This window comes from Lottia gigantea, assembly GCF_000327385.1.
Source record: "Lottia gigantea unplaced genomic scaffold LOTGIsca_33, whole genome shotgun sequence".
NCBI lineage: Eukaryota > Metazoa > Mollusca > Gastropoda > Lottiidae > Lottia > Lottia gigantea.
Window position 1 is genome coordinate 2,751,402 of NW_008709110.1, and position 20,787 is coordinate 2,772,188.

At 33.1% G+C, this 20,787-nt stretch overlaps 1 protein-coding gene across 1 annotated transcript; it reads left to right on the forward strand.

The window, feature by feature from the left end:
• Positions 1 to 8,552: 8,552 nt before the first annotated feature.
• On the forward strand, positions 8,553 to 9,368 carry LOTGIDRAFT_162386 (hypothetical protein; the record flags this gene model as incomplete). The annotated part of the gene is made up of 1 exon (XM_009058342.1): positions 8,553 to 9,368. The coding sequence occupies one exon, from the start codon at positions 8,553 to 8,555 to the stop codon at positions 9,366 to 9,368; it is 816 nt and encodes a 271-aa protein (XP_009056590.1).
• Between the last annotated feature and the right edge of the window lie 11,419 nt (positions 9,369 to 20,787).

Consider the following 20,787-nt stretch of genomic DNA (forward strand, 5'->3'; position numbering starts at 1 on the left):
CAATCCAAATCATGTCCCTCAAATGTAAGATTTGTACCTCAGAATAGTTCCTGGGTAAGACTTGTATCTCAGGATAAAGTTCCTTGTATCTCAGGATAAAGTTCCTTGTATCTCAGAATATAGTTCCCGAATAAAGTTTCTAGGTTAGACTTGTACCTCAGAATAAAGTTCCTGAGTAAGACTTGTGCCTCAGAATAGAACCTGGGTAAGACTTGTATCTCAGGATAAAGTTCCTTGTATCTCAGAATATAGTTCCCGAATAAAGTTCCTAGGTTAGACTTGTACCTCAGAATAAAGTTCCTGGGTAAGAATTGTATCTAAGAATAAAGTTCCAATGTAAGACTTGTACCCCAGAATAAAGTTTCTGGTTTAGACCTGTACCCCAGAATAAAGTTCCTGGGTACGACTTGTATCTGAGAATAAAGTTCCTGGTTAAGACTTGTACCTCATTATAAAGTTTCTGGGCATGACTTGTATGTCACAAAGGTTATTGTAACCTACAACATCATAGAGCCTTGCAGTCGTGGGTGTGTTTATATTTACAGTTGATTCAATAATGTAAATATCAACTTTTCAACTTATTACAATGACCGATTGACAACAGCTGACCTTCAACATTATTATTATTAACATATTGTAACGATTATAGTTATTAATTCATTCAAACCACTATACTAGTGTATACTTTTGTATATTAATTCACAACCATTATCATAACCATTTTACAAATCTACAGTATAATATTATATTCTTTTAGACATTTGAACAGTTAAAAATAGCGAAATTGCCATGCGCAAGACATTGACTGGAGAATTTCAAAGGTTTATAATAATTTGACCCTTGAACTGGCATATTTAAGTTTTACATCAATTGAAAACTCAAGCTGAAATTTTGAAGACCGGAAAATGGGTAAATCGTTATCATTGATATGTAACCGAAGTATCTTATTACTATATAGATAAACGCTTATTTGAAACCCGAGACTATAATTAGACTTGAAATTCTACTTCGCACACATAAAAGCAATTAAAAATTCAATGGTAGTCGGGGAAAATTGCTCTACATTACTTTGCAAAATTACTGTTAATATTTTATTTGGACCTACCTACGTGCAATTCACAGCCCTAATAATTTTCACTTCTAAAATGGCTGACAAAATCGACATCATTCATGCATTACGACATGCAAATGCTTATAGTGCATAATGGGAAAGATTTTAGCAAGCATATCATACACAAGTCATCTTGTTGAGGGAGGTTTTTGCATATTTTTTCATATTAGAAATTATCTTCAATAAAGGAATGCTTTTTTAAAACTATGCGTATAAATATTGTCGTATCTTGACAATTGTCAAGAAGTATATTATATCAAATGGTCAGATCACTAAATGTAACTGGCTCATTGTTTTATTCTAGCCGAAATAAACCATGGACAGAGTAACAAATGAGGTCTTTGGCATTCTCAAGACAAGTCAAAATCTCGAAAGATATGAAAAGGTATTACTTACGATCTTGTGGTCATTGAATGTCTGCTACGTGCACTATATCGTACCATCCTTGCTTGATTTTAACCTAACTCTCCGCACAAATATTGCACACAACGTTGAATATAGTGTGCAAGTCAAGGCAAATCCTTGTAAATGATTACCGGCTTCCCTTCTGGGTTGAATCGTTTAAGGTTCACTGACTCTTCAAGTATTATTCGATATGACCCTGATTTCTGTTATACTCATTACACGTGTCTCTATACACAAAATATACAAAATATACTATATCACACAAATACTTGACAATGGTACCATATTTAATGGTTTGACAATCAAATCTTTATCCAGAAGTGCAAGAAAACTGTATGGTTCGTTTGTCACCTTTAGATATTCGCTACGTGAAAAGAATAATACCACCATAAAAAAGTTTATTTTTACTTTCTATTTAACTTCTTTGCCTTAAGTTTCGAACGGAAACGATAGTGGAAAACCCAATTTCCTTGTATAAAAATTTAAATGTATGGAATGATATTGCATGTACAGACGTTATTATTAACCATATAATATTAACATGCTATAAATCATCTAAACATAGTATGAATATGACTAGCGATAAAGTTAATCCTTGTCGTGCACCTGTATCAAATGAGAATTACACAGGCGAAATAACATATGAGATCATCACGATAGAGAAAAACAACGATATATGCACACCGTAGAAATGTTTTGTGTATAGCTATCTGGAGATTTCATAAGTTTTGTCGCCTCTTATTGTGTAAGGAACCGAAATGATCGGGGTATTAAGTAAAGTACAATACCCACGAACAGTTCAATTACTCATAACAATTACTGGTGGATCAAAATGTTAAATCCATGTATAACATTACTTAATTCTAAACAAGACTTCATTCATAGCATCTTAATTAATTTAACTTCCTTTTCAGTTGCAGTCAATGACAAAAACAGTTACCTCTTAATCAACCGTACAGCTACGTTTTCAGCAACGTAAGCTTATTTAAAAAAAATCAACAAGCTTTTATGATGAACAACATCAAGACCTAACCCAGAACATTAACAATAAGCTTACCTTTCCCAGCAACATCAGAGCATCATCTATAGCACTTTCGACAACAATACCAATACGATTTCACCCAGACATTATTCTGTACATCATTACCAAACAGCAGTCTCTTTCAACAAAATATGGTTCTGGCTTCTTCAGCAACGACAACAATGCACGAAAACGGGAAACAAAAATGTTTTGTTAGTTTGTTTTATATTGTAATTTTGCAAAAAAAACATGAACAAAAAGAACACTCTTACGTGAAAAGAAACATATATACTACATATTGATCAAAATAGTTGACAATGTCTGATGTCCATTTGGAAATACAAGTATGATTTACAATATTGCATGTCCATTGATTCGAATTAGATTAGATTCTTTTCTCTTTTTTCTAAATACACGCTTACTCTTAGTAATCTGTCCTCCCTCTGTTTTCTGACCTGGTCTTAGTTTAAAATTGTCACAGATAATGTGGTATCGTTCATAAGAAATATATTTTAATGAGCTATGTTATTGAAGGCATGAATAGCTATATTGTTTAAAAATATTTTACAATTGAAATTAAGATACCTTAATCGTGACTTATTGACAGAGTAAAATAACGGGTGTTTATTTTCTATGGGAGTTGAGTTGTCCTGATGTCTGTTTTCAAACATGTTCAGATATATGTTGAATGTGGGGTATAATTTCCAACTGGGAAAAACTAGTGTTGTTTGCAAAAAATACAAGATTTTGTTGGTCGTTAAATAAATATTGGAAACACGGATTAACGTTTGGGGTTCCGGAGGCCACTCCTACAACTCTTTATTCAATTAAAATAGCACTCTTTAAGTTTGATTCGACTATTGGTGTACATGAAAGTACTCAGTTGACGAGTCTACAATCAGAAGCCACCCTTTCATCTCCTTATCCAATCAAGATAGCACTCTTTCAGCTTGATGCGATTATTCGTGTACCTGAAAGTAGTTTGTAGAACTTTCTGCACTTATATGTCGATCAAACCTATCATGGCGACCAAAGACATAAATAAATAGGTTTGGCTTTTATGATAGAAAAGTTATTTTTGAATAGCAAAATACATGTAATCAAAGAGTTATCTCCCGTGAATCATTGAAATTGTGGTTGGAACATTGCACATGACTTACTCAGATCTACGTTTCACATTATCTGCACTTTGTTTTTTGCTTGTAAATATTAGATTGATCTTATTGACCGGTTCAAAACCACATGTAAGGAGTAAATTAATCATACTAAAAAATTAATTTCATGTATAGTACATTAGCAATTATTAAAAACCAAACACAATGCATATAAATCAGTATAAATAGGGAATTCAGCATCACTTTAAATTTAATAAATGAGATGTCATAGATTTCGAGATATAAATGGATTCTGGATGTAACAGTTAAGATCTAATGTATATGAGTCCATACCTTGCGTTCTTTGTCCCCAGACGACACCCTATTTGCTTGGTATAAAATTTAAACAACACAAAGTCTCCGTGACTCGGAATCGAGTGTTTATCATTTTTTAAAGACAATATGCAAGAAGCTAAAATGTCTATCACGGTTTGAGATTTTAATACGAATGGTGTACAAGCATTTTCACCTAATAGTGGTTCTACATGAAGGTAGACAACCTCTGTATACATGCTGATAATCATACCACTATTGTGCTCACAATCCCACGTTCCCGTTCTGAGGAGGAGAAGTATGGTTTTTAGCATCTCGACTGCTTATCCTTTAAAATCTATAATACATTATTTGTCTGTTTGGCTTGAGGTGTCGTTTCATTCAGGTGCCCTCATTAGTGGCGGTCAAGTGCTTCTGTAACGAAATGGCTAATTTGTTTAGGTTGAGGAGTTTCTCAGTTCTATTTATTTTGGAGAGATGCATCACCTATGTCGAATCTTTTCGCCCTGGTCTAATCGTCAGTGAGAATACAGATTCAATAAGTCGCTTCATGGGATCGGCAGAAGCAAACAATTAATGTATCTGATCGGTCGGTGTAGGGCACAGGTTAATATAAACGAACCGACCCTTAACCGATAGTAACACGAACTGGTCAACGTGACGTAATAGCTTCCTTCTCAAAGAGCATGGCTGACATTCTGGTCAAGTCTTTATCGTTCTAACTCATTTCTGTTATTTGTGGAGATTAGTGGTTGACAATTTGGTATGTTTTTATGTTATCTTATTTAATGTATATCGTAGAACATTTCTAGCGGTCCTAAATTCCCTGTCTTTTTGTATTTGTCCTGTAATTTATATGTAAAGTTTGGGTCTGAAATCTTTCCATCGTCAATGAGTCGTCACGGATGATTAGCGCGCACTGTCGATTGCCTTATATGGAAAGTGAAAGTACAATTTCTCGAATATCTTTGTTTACATTCTGTAGTATTTAAAAGAGTCTCTCTCTTGCCCAAATTATATGAATAGTTACTTGTTATTGTAATTTTGTATCTTTTCAGTTAATCGTCAAATATCCTATCATATCTTGTTAGATTCAGCATTATCCACATATTTATGGTTTTATGATATTTTGTTTTTAATAAACTCTGTGTGAACGCTGTTCTAATGTGTTTGGTTTTTGTGGTCCTGATAGTCTTACGCATTAACAACGCCACAGTCGGTATCTAGTGTGGTGTCAAATCTTGATTCATAATCTCAGACAGAAGATACCAATTTCTGTAGCATGTAGGCGATCTGGACACTTTAATAATGTCATAAAATATCCAGAGAGATTAGTAGAAAATAATAAGATCAATCCAAGGTTATACTGATATACATAAAGATCAGGTTTATAGCCAGTAGAAAATAATGTCTGATATACATAGTAAGTGACGGGATTACGTTAATGGTTCTTTTACAATGCTGTTTCCTGATTTATTCAACAAATATTACAATTCTACCATCTAAATTCATTCTATATCCAGACAATAACATATGTTTATGTATAGCCATTTTAGATAAGTGGACATCATAAGCAAATATTCTAGATGACACGCGGCTTATTAATTCTGTTCTATAAGTCACCCATCCAATACGACGGTGCCAAATATCTTTGAGGTCTGGGGGGTCACAGCCAGTACGATTCGCTGACGATTTAATGAGTGGAAGCTACGTTTCCAGACGAAGTCGTTAAAATATAGGAATTTTCGAGAATAAATTTTTACCCTGTATCTTTTTAACGGTCATTAAGATAGACATTTGAGACTTCAGATCTATCCATTTATCATAACACTATCCATCCTCCATTATTGAGGATATAATAGAAAATATCTTGTCATTGTCTGAAAACTAAATCTTTTGATTATTATTGAAGATTTAGAACTGTCTGGGATCATCCTTCACGGACAGAATTAAAATAAGGATATATAATGTCCGCCAATAATTGCTAGTTTACACTCTCAGAGGCACAATTCTTGATGGAATTTGACTTAACTTCACCGAAGGATGAAAACTCTTTCGAAAATTCAAAATATAGAGTTGTTGCCCTTGTTTTTTTTTAAACACGTTTAAGTTTTAGCGTTTAAACACTCTAGAAAGCACAGGTCTTGACAGATCTAGACAAAACTTTGTGAAATTGTTATCACCCATTGATGACCCTTGTCCAAAATTGAAAAAAATAAAAAAATATTTCATATGAATTATTGCCCATATTTTTGTTGTTTTAATATTTCATATCGAAATACCCTTATACCAATTTCTAGACTTCATAAGACACAATACTCTTGTCGGTTCAACTACCTATAAAAGGTTAAAAGCTCCTTGAGGTATTCTTGATGATGAAGGCTGCAGGGCACCATGATAATAACGAAATGTCATTCCCATATCATATAGTTCTTTTTTGAATCTCTAATTAGCATATATTGTATTGAAGGAGATCTCAAACATAGCAACATTTTACAAAATAACATAACAAAATGTTGAAATACGTAACTACAAATCATAATTCTGAAACAAGCAGATCAGTAGTTCGTGATATAGACTATTGAGCGAAGTCAGAACTGAGTGTCAGTGTTAGTATTAGTAGTAGTTTTCGGGGAAGGGAGGGTTTGATTCTCCCAAATGTACAGGCCTAGGGTGGAGCAGACACTTTATTTAGAAATTAGGATTAAGGGTTTTGATATTGGGTTTTCTTCTGTTCTTATTCTGATCTGAAATTTGAAATAATAAGCTCTGACCTTGTAAACCTCTCGGGGTTAGTGTTAAGGGATATGAAAACTGATGCTAAGCCAGTGTTCTGATTATGTGTAACATAAGAGTAGCACTAAATTAAAACTAGTGTTAAATTGTTCCCCAAATAGCTCAAAGTTTAGTGTTATCTCGGTGTCATCCAACACTTTGCATCGAGATCAAATCTAGGGGTTAGTGTTACACTAGTATACACTTCTTCACTAACACCGAGTTCTGGCCTCACTCATTGTAGCCTTTCGTATAACTGAATCAAGTTACTTGTCACGGAATTAATTGCGTGTATACATTTAAATTAACAGCGTGATATTAATTGATGGCATGTTTCTATGAAATATGTTTAAAAAACAACCGTACTTGTACTGTACTTAGAAATATAATTGATGCATAACCCATCAAAGATTTGAAAATTACAAATTGCACATCCGACAGACGCATGTCCACAAAGTATAATAAGCTGCCTTTTTATTCCTAGTCTTGAAGTATGTGCGACAGAGATAAGGCAGGTGCACCTAATAACGTGGACGTGGATAAATAAATAGATTTATGTTCTATCTATTTAATGGCCATGATTCGCCATTTTCGGAATTGAGTTGGCTCTTGGATATATATAAACATATCTGCAGAACTTCTAGAAATGCACGAAAAAATCTCATAATCCATTCAAATATATGCCTACTTTAAAAAAAGAATTTTCATTTTCTTTTCCAATATGTCTTTTTTTATTCATGGCTTAGTATCAAGAAAAGACGAATCGTCATTTTAGTTTCCAATCAGGATAATTCTTTACACACATGGATTTGAAGGTTCAAATTTCGACGGTGGGCTGTGAACACTATTTACTGATCAGCTTAAATAAAAATTTCGGTTTCTTGATCGGTCCCTTCAAAGGTTATCAAACAACAGTAAAATGTTATTGTTCCAGGCAGTGCACATACAGTAAAAATAAAATTATCCAATACACAACATAATATGTCCCTTTTCATTTATCAAAGTTAAATATCACTGGCAAACATTGGAGAACAGAAAGTAGATGATCAGTATTTTGTGGGTACATGAGAACCATGGTGATCATGAGGATCTTTACACAAAATTATGTTGGAGAAGACAATAATAGAACAGTATTATTTCCCTGTCGTTAATTTACAATATACTGTACCACTGAATACTTGACCATATTTGAATGTATATAATTCAGGGCTCCATTGCTGATAAGGAAGGAAGGAGTAAAGACACACAGTAATTTTGAAAGAATGATCCAATGTTAATGGTATAATAACACGTATGTTTAAACTCGGTAATTCATTTGCTATTTGTTTCCATGTTAAATCACGAAATTCAACCTTCTATTAATTTTTCCAGAAATCTGGTTGAAAATTTTCCAATATGACACATGAAAGCCTGGCCAATACTTAGTTCATGACCATGAAAATCTTGAGCAAGCAAAACTGAAAGTAGACCACTGCATTTTATCGACATTTTGATCGTCACTGCGCACAAAACGATTATTTTTAGAATTATCCTTCCGCATGAAAATTACTCATCATCTCACACAATCTAAAAGAAAATACAATTTTCAGACATCAAATTCCAAATCTAGATCAAAAATAGGCATGCAAAAACCCAAAAGAGGAAAGAGTATTTCTAAAAATAACGCGGACTACATTCATACAATCATTTACTTAAACAGTTTTAGTGGTCTGAGTCCAGTTATGTCGATGATAAAGGGTATTCTATGGTTATCTTTTAGGTCTCTTAACTCACACATACATTGATATTTCTAAAAAGACTTATAATTAGTATAATGGGTACAGAGATACAGTTTGTGAAATACCAGGGAGCAGGCAATGATTTTGTGTTAGTAGATATGCGGGAAATAGAAACAGAATTAAACGACGGTATCAGGAAAGCAATGTGTGACAGACGTTTTGGAATTGGTGCTGATGGGGTACTGGTGATCTTGAATAGTGCAATAGCCCATTTTAAACTAGTATACTACAATTCCGATGGATGTTTAAGTAGCTTATGTGGTAATGGGTCCAGGTGTTGTTTGGCGTATTATTTAAGCATGTCCCAATGTAAGGATTCAAGTATTCGATTTGAATGTAATGGTAGTATATATGAAGGAGGTCATGTTAAGGAAAATATTTATCAACTAAACATGAAAGACATTGAAACCGCTGATATCGTAACCGTAGATAAAGATAATTTCTACATCAATACGGGTTCACCACATCATGTACGCTATGTAAATGGTTTGCACCATAAAGACATTCGGGCGCTGGGATTAAAGGTACGTACTGAAAGCTACGGGAAGGAAGGTTGCAACATTAATTTCTGTGAGGAATTGTCAGATGGTAAATTGAAGGTCCGAACTTATGAACGAGGTGTTGAAGACGAGACACTTGCTTGTGGAACTGGAGCAACAGCTGTCGCCTTGGTAACTCATCAGAGATTGAAGATCATGAAAGAAGACTCAATCAACTCTTGTTTTTCGTATGTAATTCTGATGCCTGGGGGAACGTTGACAGTAAAATTTGTTGCTACAGCCAAACTGTTTTCTAATATATATCTAATAGGTCCAGCTTTAAGGGTATTTACCGGTGTCTATAATATTTAGAAAACCCAAATCACATTTCTGCGATACACTGTAACAATTCGAAGAGTCAAAGAATTGAATCAGTCTGTAATGATTCACAATGAACTTCTCAAAATGTTCCAAACGTGTTATTTGTAAGAAAAGCAGAATAACAGAGCTTCAAGGTTGAACCTCAAAGATGCTTACACTGTAGAGTTTGAGGTGGGCAAACGAATTACCTCATTCATTCATAATTAGGCTACACTCTGGAAATCACAATTGTTATGTATGTGAGAGCGAGAAGGAGCAACAGATTTGTTAAGGGTGGTTCACAACACCCAGATATTTAAGATCCGTTGAATTGATGGAGCTAACATGATCACATAGTTAATGAAAGTTGACTGTTGAATTTGGAGAATGGACGCGGAAAAAGACAGTATTTAGGCCTAACTTCCGTCATAGACGATATGTATATCCTTTTTACACATACTTTCAGAAATAAAGTTATAAACCGTTCATGTCTCAAGAGATCAACCATTACTTATACTCAGTAGAATTAGACATGAAGATGGAATCTCTGATGGACAAATTATAGAGTCTTATTGTCTAATGGAATGTTGACATTGTAGCATGGAACACGCAATTTTTGTGTTACGGGAAGTCATTTGATTAGGTTGAAACAGATTAGAATTCTAATAATAGAACAAACAAATACAACCCATAACATTTCATAGTTCCCAGTCATACAACTTTATTGACTTTTACTGTTCACCTTATTACTATACATGATTTATAATCCGGTAAGGGTGCACTTAGATCATTGATTGCTCAAGTTTTTAGATTGACACACAATCATTTCATCATTCCCATTCTATTTATTCTAGTATCAAATTCAATTACAACATCGCGATTTAGACTGGTATTAAATCAAATATCGATGTCACCACGATGTCAAGTGTCGATTGTTTCTAATAATGCTAGAGCCGCATTGGCTTAGTGGGTTTGACGCTTGCTGGCTCGAAAGTGCAGGGATATATCCGCGCATATGTCCTTCGGATATACCTCCGTTTTCCATTATAAGGGACACATTTCGGAGGGCTGACATCAAAGATCGGATGAGACAATGAGCCCAGTCCCCGTCAGTCACAAGCTGTGCACAGATCCCTCAACATTCGGAAATCTAGCTATCACAGCTAGCGGTTGTATGTGCTGGTGGGGCAATACTTACTATTTCAATATTTTCACAGATTTTGAAATGTGAGAACTGCATTAAAAAAGGATAAGTAAATTGAGCAATTCATTTAATTAGCTTATTGATTCTTTATAACTATTAATTAATCCAAATTCAGAGATTTTTTATTAAGACAAAACGAGAAACACCTGATGTCGATTCTCGGCTATGACGAAGAAATTAACAAGTCTGGAGTACAAAAGTTTAATAAGTTACTTGATGCTCTTTACTTGAACCTTTAATTATAAAGGAAAAACAATATCGAAGAAGTCCATTAATAAATAGATTACCTGTACTTGTCAATAATTTGGCTCATTTAACTTAATTATAGTCTAATGCGGTATATCATACGAATCAATACCCTTTCTTTAATTATTTTCTTCTAAACTCACTTTCCTTTGGGATTTATAAAAAGGATAACTTGGAAATCAGCTACATCTTGAAAGTTTTTTTCTGTTACTCAACTTATTATTTCTCACACGTTAAAATTCCGATGCTTTCATTTACTTCAGATAACCTGCACGAGAACTTCAATGGGAATATTAATAAAATCTCTTTACTGTCTAAAGAAAGACTTCAACTCGATGATTTGAAATATTCAAATGCCATATGTTTCCAGAGCTTTATCCATTAACTTTTATGTTTATTCATTTTTTTAATAGTACCTTAAAACCTTAAACCTATTTTCTGACACGACATTTTATCATCCGCATTCCTTACTGCCTATATCATGATCAGTGTTATCCCCGTCCCCACCCGCATCTCAACAGTCAAACTATCTATACGAAATGGTTTTATGATAAGAGGTTCATACACACCTTGTCACACTATTTCAACTATAGGAAGAACAATTTCTAAAAATGTCTCCACTGTTCCCTTATAAACAGTCAGCAGTATCACATGAAATGAAATGAAATGAAATGTTTAAAGCAACTTCATGTTTAAGTGAATATTAAAAGAGATAAATGTTCACGATATCTGTTCACGCAACTACGGCGGCGAAAGGCTGATACTTTTGTATCCATTACTCAATACCTGGTTCTTCTTTATGAATGTATGGCCGCCATCACGAAACGTTTCCATATCCTCTACTGTTTCATCCACGCCCGATGCTTTAAATCAATCCCGAGTCTATTCCAAATGATGATAATGGTGTATGCTTGCTAAACCAAGCTTCTGGAAGGCAAAGTATCGTATCATCAACTTTAAGCTTCAAGTCAATGTCTACAGCCTTTTCAGCGCAGCAGGACAAGTAGTTTATTCCTCTGGAACACTTGATGTCGCAAGACGATTCGGCTTGTTTGGTATAATTAGGAGTAACTAAACCCCAATAACTTATAAGTTTATTAAAAGGCAGTATAAGGCACAATTCTTTCCACGGTTTGTATTGTGAAAATAGTGTTTTAGAGTAAAATTACATCATGTTCGTTATTGTTTTAACATAAACTGTATTGATCACTTCATTTGTTTATTTTAACACCTGTTGAGTGTTTCGTGTAGAGATCTATAGAATAATTATTACGATGTTTAAAACTCATGATCTCCATACAGCGGAAAGACACGTGTCCACTTTCAATCCGGATGTCAAACCAGAAAGTAAATATTAGGAGCCAACACTACAGTGGATACAAAAGTCCTCGACCTAATGGAATATTATCGACCTGGGTCAAGTCTCCCTTTACACAGAGGGAAGATTTTATTGATATTTTCATTCTTATGCAAGTTATAAGGAAAAATGAAAAGAATATTTTGAAGCTTCGGAATTAATTCATGATCAAGGTCAATGGATACTTCCCAAAGAACAGCATTTATTTCATCGAAGAATATTGCAAAACGATCGATAAGTCCCAGTCGTTCAACTTTTCCGATTGACTACTATTCTTCACAACAACTTACAGGACACACTGTCAGCCTGGTAACATTCTGTGATTCCAAGCAACGTGAAATCATTGGGGGGGGGTACAACTCACTGTTCACAAACTTGACAGAATTTTAATATTTTAGTGATCACGTTTTATAACTGTAAAATGACAGCAGTCTAGTAATTTCAAATTATTATCCTTGTAAAAATTGTAATGATTGTGTCAAAAGAACAATATGAAGCATTCAAAGAAGCTGTCAGTGTAAAAGTTAAAAAATTCAGAGCAAAGAATAAAAATCTGTTCCTGATTCTAAACAGTACGCAATCAATATTTATCATGTGATTTTTGCATTAATCAATTATGCACGGAAGTCTCATTAACCAGAGCGACTAATTAGTGTCAATTATGAAATTATTCGTCTGGAAAACGTATATATAATCTTTGAAAAAAGCCCAAAAGCTCAAGTGGCAATGATGTAAAGCCTCTTCTGGGCATATTCCTTATGCTCTGGACCCATCGGTAGAGATTTCAAACTGTTTCGTAAACGAATTTCTTTTCAGATTAAATTGTATAATAATTTATATTCTTAACCAAGACGACTATGCTCCAATTCCACTACAACCAAGAAAAACGTGATTCGTGATGCCTTTAGAGGTACTTGAGGACATACGTCCTAGAAACAACTATGATTCTGCTGTCCTTAGATTCGTGATATTTCAATAAGATTCCACAGTACAGTATTAAGCCCTTCGTTTTTCTTCACATGACATTAGATGATAAAGTTAACAAAAAACATTTCGAACAGGCTCTTGAGACAGCCAGATTTACTCTTACCGTTACTAAATTGGTTATAAGTAAAGTGACGTTATATAAAACTTTATTGTTTCTAGTTATATTAATAAATGATAATATCTATTGTCTAAAATATGAAGTGATGTGGAACTATTTATTGTTGTGGTACAGTTTGAAATAGATTTTATATTAGTATATACGACTGAAATAAATAGTCTGATACTGGCTACATTGTAAAAAAAACTTTAGCCTATGTCATTGTTATTTGAGTCAATATCCCTATAATTACATTAAAAAAAACTTTTATCAAATCCGATACCTTATGGTTTAAACCATTACGTAAAAACACATGTATAATATAAAACTGACTTCTTTTAATGGTATAGTCGAACACATCTTTTGTTTCCTATACATGTTTATAACAAATAACCTAATGCGTAGTATAGATAACTTATTGTCGCCTTTTATTTCCTACAGTGTTATCATATTTATCACACTGAAACATAATTATAGCTTTTGTATATTTTAATGCAATCCATCAAGGATAATTCTTTGTGCGCATCCGTGGAGGATCCGAAACATAAACAAGAGCCATTCACTTTATTTTTTAGGAAGAATATATAGTAATTGAAGGTATAGATTTATTTCGTGATCATGAACGTACCTAAAAATACTTAACTGTTCAATTTGAATTTGAATCTTCCACAGGATGTGTGCACTGCACATATCATTGCTTGACTTTATTCTTTTGAATTTTCCTTTTTTTGTAATGTAGATAGCAGAAAACTGCATTTTAACAGCACATTTCAATTCTTTGTTAAATTTTTTTTATTTTTCCATTGAGAACTTTTAATAAACTCATGTCATGTTTAGTATTATGATTAGGAATATAGGAGTATAATAATAGGAATAGTACCATCATAAACAGCTGTTGTCAATTAGAATAACCAATTGAGATAAATACTAGAAAACATGCGTAGTGAATATATATTAAATTGAAATAAAATATACTAGATTCTGTCCGTAAGTACAACGTTCACTATTTTTTTCAAAACCAAATGGACATACTTTGATGATTTTAATCGCTGCACTTGCATAACGCTTGCAGATTTATTTTTTACATGATGTTTCTTTTTTTTTACAATAATTTCGCATAGTGTGCGGAACAATTGATTTTAAGTCGAGTTCAAATTAGGTTGATCAACTCATTTCAGTTTACTAAACCTTTTACTTATAAATGTTATTGAAAAAATGGTCTAAATTGCTCTCATTATTAACCAAGTAATCAAAGAACCAAGGACAATTTTTATGATTAAATACGAAAGGACATAATGGAGTCAGTTCTAATAGCTCGGACAAATTACAGTTAAATGATTGACTTGGCCATTTTCAAATGATTATTTCCTCTTTAAGCATTCAAATCAAATGACCTGTGGTATTTTCTATTGATTAAGTTAAGTTCAGATCAATAGCTTCCTCCAATTAATAGTTTTTACTTGGTATCAGTTTCCAACAGAACATCTACTGACAATGTGTCTCATTTAAGTGTCGACTCAATCTGTGAATATACATCTAATGCAGATTTGTTAAGATAACCGATAACTGTTCAGTAAACATGTACAAGAGACTCAATAATGTAACAGAAGGTACAAACAGGCTGTTGACACTAAATGAGATCATGTTAGTTACTTCCTGTACGCCAAAACCTTGAATCTGTTTAACTGGAAAAAAAAGAAAGTCAAACATGTCGCTCGGAGGACGCACATGTCGTTTGTAGTCCTAACAACAGCTGCAGCCAAACAACTGCATTTCAAGTTCTTTCAGTACACATACATTTCTTAAACCTTTATTTAAAAACATTGATTTATAGCTAATATAAATCTAAAATAAAACCGTAGTAGTATCAGTCTAGAATCAGTCGACACAGTAAATGGAATGAATTTAATTTATTTCTAGGACAATTGATAAAATCACAATTTTCAACACAGCTTATTGATCTTAGTTGATTTATACTGTTGCATTTTTAGAGATAGTATTATTTCATTAAGTCATCGTTATATTAGAATAGAATACTTTATAATTAAAATACAATTACAATTTACTTTTCGACTTCATCGTTGTGAGTTCATTTTAGTTTAATGTTTTTACGTAATTTTTTTGGTACAAAACTTTTGGATCTAAAATATACATCTTCAATCAAGAAACCTTTACCAATTTGTTTCATGGCTTCGTCTTTAATACTGAGTCCTTGGCTTTGCTGTACAATTGAGTACTTGGTTTTGGCTGTACCAGTGGAATTATAGCTGTACAAGGCCTTTTCGCTTTGGGCTCTCAAAAGAGATTATTGGATTTGGCTGTACCATTGGGTCAAGCGGCTTTAGATTTATCGATTGGACCTTTGGTTTGATTGTCAATTGGGTCCTCAGTTATGGCTGTAGAAACATTTCATTTTCTTTTGTCTGTACCAATGGGTCTTAGCTGTGGCTGCACCCATGGATGCTTTGCTATGACTTTTGGTTGCATCAATTGTACCAATGGGTCTTTGACTTTGGCTGTATCAATTGGCCTTAAGCTTTGGTTTGAAAAAGCATAAAAATTAGAACATATGACCATAACTGGATAACCTATCTAAATGTGGAATATTCATTTCAACTTAAAAACTTTCATAAGCAAAATGATGAAATAAAATGAATAAATATCGTTAACCCGAACTTTGTGTAAACAAATCTTGTCATAATTTATTATCCAATTAACTTGATATTTGGTCATAAACTCTTAGATAAACACGTGCTCTATTTCATATTCATAAAATCCAAATAAAATTACAATAAAACATTAGGTCAATGAACAAGAGAAGGCAAACAGATGAAATATATGACTTAATTCTTGTGTGAATAAACCAAGTTATTTATTTTCTTATAAGAGTCCAGACTCTAGTAATTATTTCTTTATATTAAAGAAAAATATTATTTCTAAGATTCCATACGCTGTCAGTATACAATGCTGAAACTGAACTACAATGGTTTAAAGGGGTCACCGTCTCTCGTTTTTCAAATTCGATACAATGGTAATAAGGCAATGCAATTTGAAAGTTATATTGGCTGGACAAGAGTCAAATGAGGGCAAGCTGAAACAATTTTCAATTCAATTTATTTGCAAATGATGTTGCCGTTCAGGGATTAAAAAAAAGTTTCTCATTTCACATGTCCAATGTTATGATGTGCCTTGGTAAAACAAAATAATCTCATACAGAAACTGTTTTCTTAGATTTTCAAGAAAATAAAAAAAACAATATATCAAAACACTGTCGACATTAATATTGGTTTAGTATAAAAGTATTTGAAATGGAAATACAAGACATTATCAAAATTCCTGTAACGATTTTGCTTTCAATGATACAGTGTATGGAAATTTATTGAAAAAATAATTCCAGTGGCCAGTGATATGTATCTGGCTTCAACAAGTGATTTTATCTATTAACCATAATAGGATATTGATTTCTTTACAATCTAAAACAATAACAATCAACTACACTTTATTCTGATCAATAGTAACATAGTCTGATGCATAATATATGACACAAAGCTTCTCTTTCTATTGACTAAACATACATTTATCAATTTTCATTTAATCGTCAAGCTATTCTCTAAGGAGAGATATGCAAATGTTCTTTGTGAATCTTTATTACAATACGATCCATCTTTCTTTGCTTTCAGACATACACACATGATGTATTCAAAATCACAATTGAAATGGTAGCAAACATCTTCAAAGAAATATACCCTCCAAATGGAACAGAAAAGCCACTTTATTAATATCTAAGATTGGGTGTAATTTTATGTTGTGATATTTCTTTCTGTTATGTTAACATAATTATCTCAAGTTCCTGTTCAAATAGTTCAATAACCCATAAATTATTCAGACTAATAATGGTGTATCACTTTACATAAACACGACATTTCACCATCATACGAATAATTTGAACATAACAGTAATTGAACAGTTGGCAGTTACTTCAGCAGCAGCACGTGCCACATACATAACCATTTATTAAATCATCCTATCTTTGATTCAACCTATGCAGATACATTTTTTCTTTCTTTCAACAGACTTTTCTTGTCCCAAGTACTATAATAAGGTTTAAGTATTCAATATGGAATGTGTTCTCCATTCAAATTATCCTTCAACCAAAACTTCAAGCAGGATAATCGTCATGATGAATGTACCAAATAAACCATATTTGTGGACTCTCAGACCACGAAGTCCAGACTCAGAATTATTACGCTGAATAAGAACTACCAGTATTTGAAATGGCGAGTACCTTTCTGTTTCATTAGGTTTCCAACTGACTGTCAATATAAATTAAGGTTATAACATGCGAAAACTAACGCCAGTATTCAGTGTTAATGTCAGTATGGAACTGTGGAAGTTTTGTCATTGATATTTCACACTTGATTGTCTGTGGACAATATGATTTGGTATTAAGATGTATTAAGGTCACTAATAATCGTCTGTGCTATATATAGGACTATATTTCTGGAACATTAAAGGAACAAACTTTGGTTTGTGATTTAAAGGAATCTGAAAGGAACCTCTAGATACCTTAGAGGGGAGGTGGAGATTCGTTGGTCCAGTTTAGTTCAATCTATGACGATTCTCTCGAACACCCTACCCTTGTAATGGCACAGGCGCTTAGACTGTTAATAGTTCTGATGGATCCAAGGCAGCACCCAGAAGTAAACAATCATCACAGCTAATTCATATCAAATTTCTTATCCTTCTATGCCTAGGGATGAGATGAGAACTATTGCATTGACAATTATATATTCGCATTGGATTCCTCCGGAACAATGGTTCAAACTAGATAACGTTTGATAAGGTTTGGGTGTCAGATTAAGGGTTTATCAATTTGATTGACGATTTTGAAGCTTAGATTATCAAAACTGTCCATAGTAAGAGACCTAAAAAGAAAAGATAGTAAATGATTTATGAACAATCTACTCCGTATCTTGTTAATCTCCAGACGTTCATGATGAAATAGAATAGCTGAAGGGAATATCATTTTGGTGTTTCAATAATGATGATATTAATCTCCAGTTCGACCATGGCCTGTAGCAGGTTCAAACATCAGATCGTCTGTCAGCTCGATAGACGAATATATCTTAGAAATACAGACTTTGCAGCGTAAACTCTTTTTGACCACTACTACAAGTCAAACACAGATCTCAATATGCAAACAAGTAATGAGACAATATATTTCTCATTTTACGATACAAAAAAGTGATTTCTAATGCAATGCTTCTCAACCGGTAGAGTTCTTCCAAATCTATTCCTCCCCATATCGATATAGTTCAATGTGACCCTTGTTCACGAATTTTCTGTATGTCCGGGGTGAATAACTTCAATAATTTCAATCGTAGATCACCACCTTGATTCCCAATTCCTGCCTGGTCTGACGATTCCTTCCCATCCTCCAGGCAATAGACTCCTAATTCATCCCCTGTTGAGGAGCACAGTTCTAATGCATCAACCATTTCATTGAAACTCTGAATTTTTATGTTTAATTCGCATGTAATTTTTACGAAGAGAAATGAGATATAAAATATTTAATCGAGGACTACTTCAATGTCGCTGGCAAATAGCGTTTGCTTCTCATAATTATGTAAGATTTCCCAGATATTCTACTCAAAACCAGTTTTAAAACAAACTTCTAAATCTTAGATACATTAAAGGCTTCACTTAGAAATCCGATTGTTTTACATTAATATTACCGCGGGCAAGTGTTTCATTGTGCATTTAATAATTTTTATATTATATTCATTGATGAACAATACAATGATAAAACAGTTGGACAAAATTGAAACGACAGTCTTGCCATTTCCGCTCGATGAAAGAATCTCAATTGCTGTTGAATCTTGTTGTAAAATGGGAATAAATATAAGTATGCACAATGGACTAGCTATGATGACCTTCAGCGTATTTTAAAAAAGGTTTAGAACGTAGATACACATCGTTTTAGATAAAAATATGTTAACCATTGTGTATATCGGATTTTCAATAGATAGAACATTTTATAATAGAATTAGAGGATTTAACATTGATTTTGTTCTTATCGACTACCGTCAGTTTTTATTTTATTCCTCTTTGATTACCTTCATCTTTGAAATAGAAAACCCATTCATGATTGATTTGATCAATATATCTTGGAAAAATAATCTCTGGAAATAAACCAGGGAATGGTGGAGTGGAGTGGTGCACATTGGGCGTATTTTGACAATATTGCAGTGAACAAATTACGCGCTTACCAATGTTGCTGTCTGGTTTTCAACCGGTTTTTTGTGTGCCTCCAAATCGTATTTTGCCTGAAAACGGGTAGTATAGGATTCTGCAAATAATTCTCCGAGTACTCATACACAATGTTATCTAAGACACAGTATAGTGTAGTCATAAGAAATGTTGTATATATCGTAGTTGAGGTGTTTTTATTTAAGCAAATTGCATCAACACAGATTAAAATGTGCGCCTACAACGACTTGCCTACTATACACATTTATTTTAGCGATTTGCCAAAGCGCTTATAATCCAAATCGTGGCTCACAGCACAGCTTATTTATAATAACATGCAAAAATATAATAATCATCATAATTTTTACAATTGTTCTCATTTAATTGTTATATATCAGTTGTTAATATAATTAAGTTCTTTGTGTGTAATATAGCTAAACTGTGATATGTTTTGTTTGTAATATTTTTTGAATTTTATTTGTTTTATGAATTAAACAAGTTAAAAAAAAATTTAAAAACAGCACTTAGTATTATTTGTTTGAGATTCAAGATGGTGGGCACCAATGGAAGAAAGTAAAAACCATTTCGAGAACTCGATTTGAGATTACAAGAATAGAGACAAAATATTATTTTAAACAGCGTTTGAAATTTTCTAACAAAAATTATATGAAGAAACGTTTAATTCCATTGGCAAATTTAACTGTTCAGTAATCTGTGTATTGGAAAGTAAATAACTCGATACCAGGCCAAGTGATACATCATGCAACTCGATTATGATGATGATTATTTAATTAATAATGATACGATTTGCTTAAATAAAAACGACTTTGGTTAATCATAGCCTGTGACACAGCAAAATGTCCCTGTGGTTGATAATAGGTTCTAATAAAACAAAAATATACTTATGATAAAGACGTTTTGAGGATCATCTCTGCAACAGTCGTGGAGCTTTTATAAAACTTTGACCACGGAGCATCGTTTCAGGGTTTCTAGTATTTTTTTACTTTTGATCATTGGTTGTTAATCATCAAGGCATAAGACATAGTTGTCTCTGTACTGTAAATGATAAAACAAGGGGCTTGTAGTGATTAAAGAATATAACAAATCGTGCTAGAAGTGATGTATTTGTTCTTTAATCAAGTATTGAAGTCAAGCAGATAATTGGTCAATTACAGTTGTCAAGAATTTCCCACAGTTTAAAAATTATTTTCATCTTAAAAAAATTGTTGGATAGAAGATCTAGATTAGAAATCTGTATATGGTGTTTATTGACTTACTGCCAGGAGAGTCG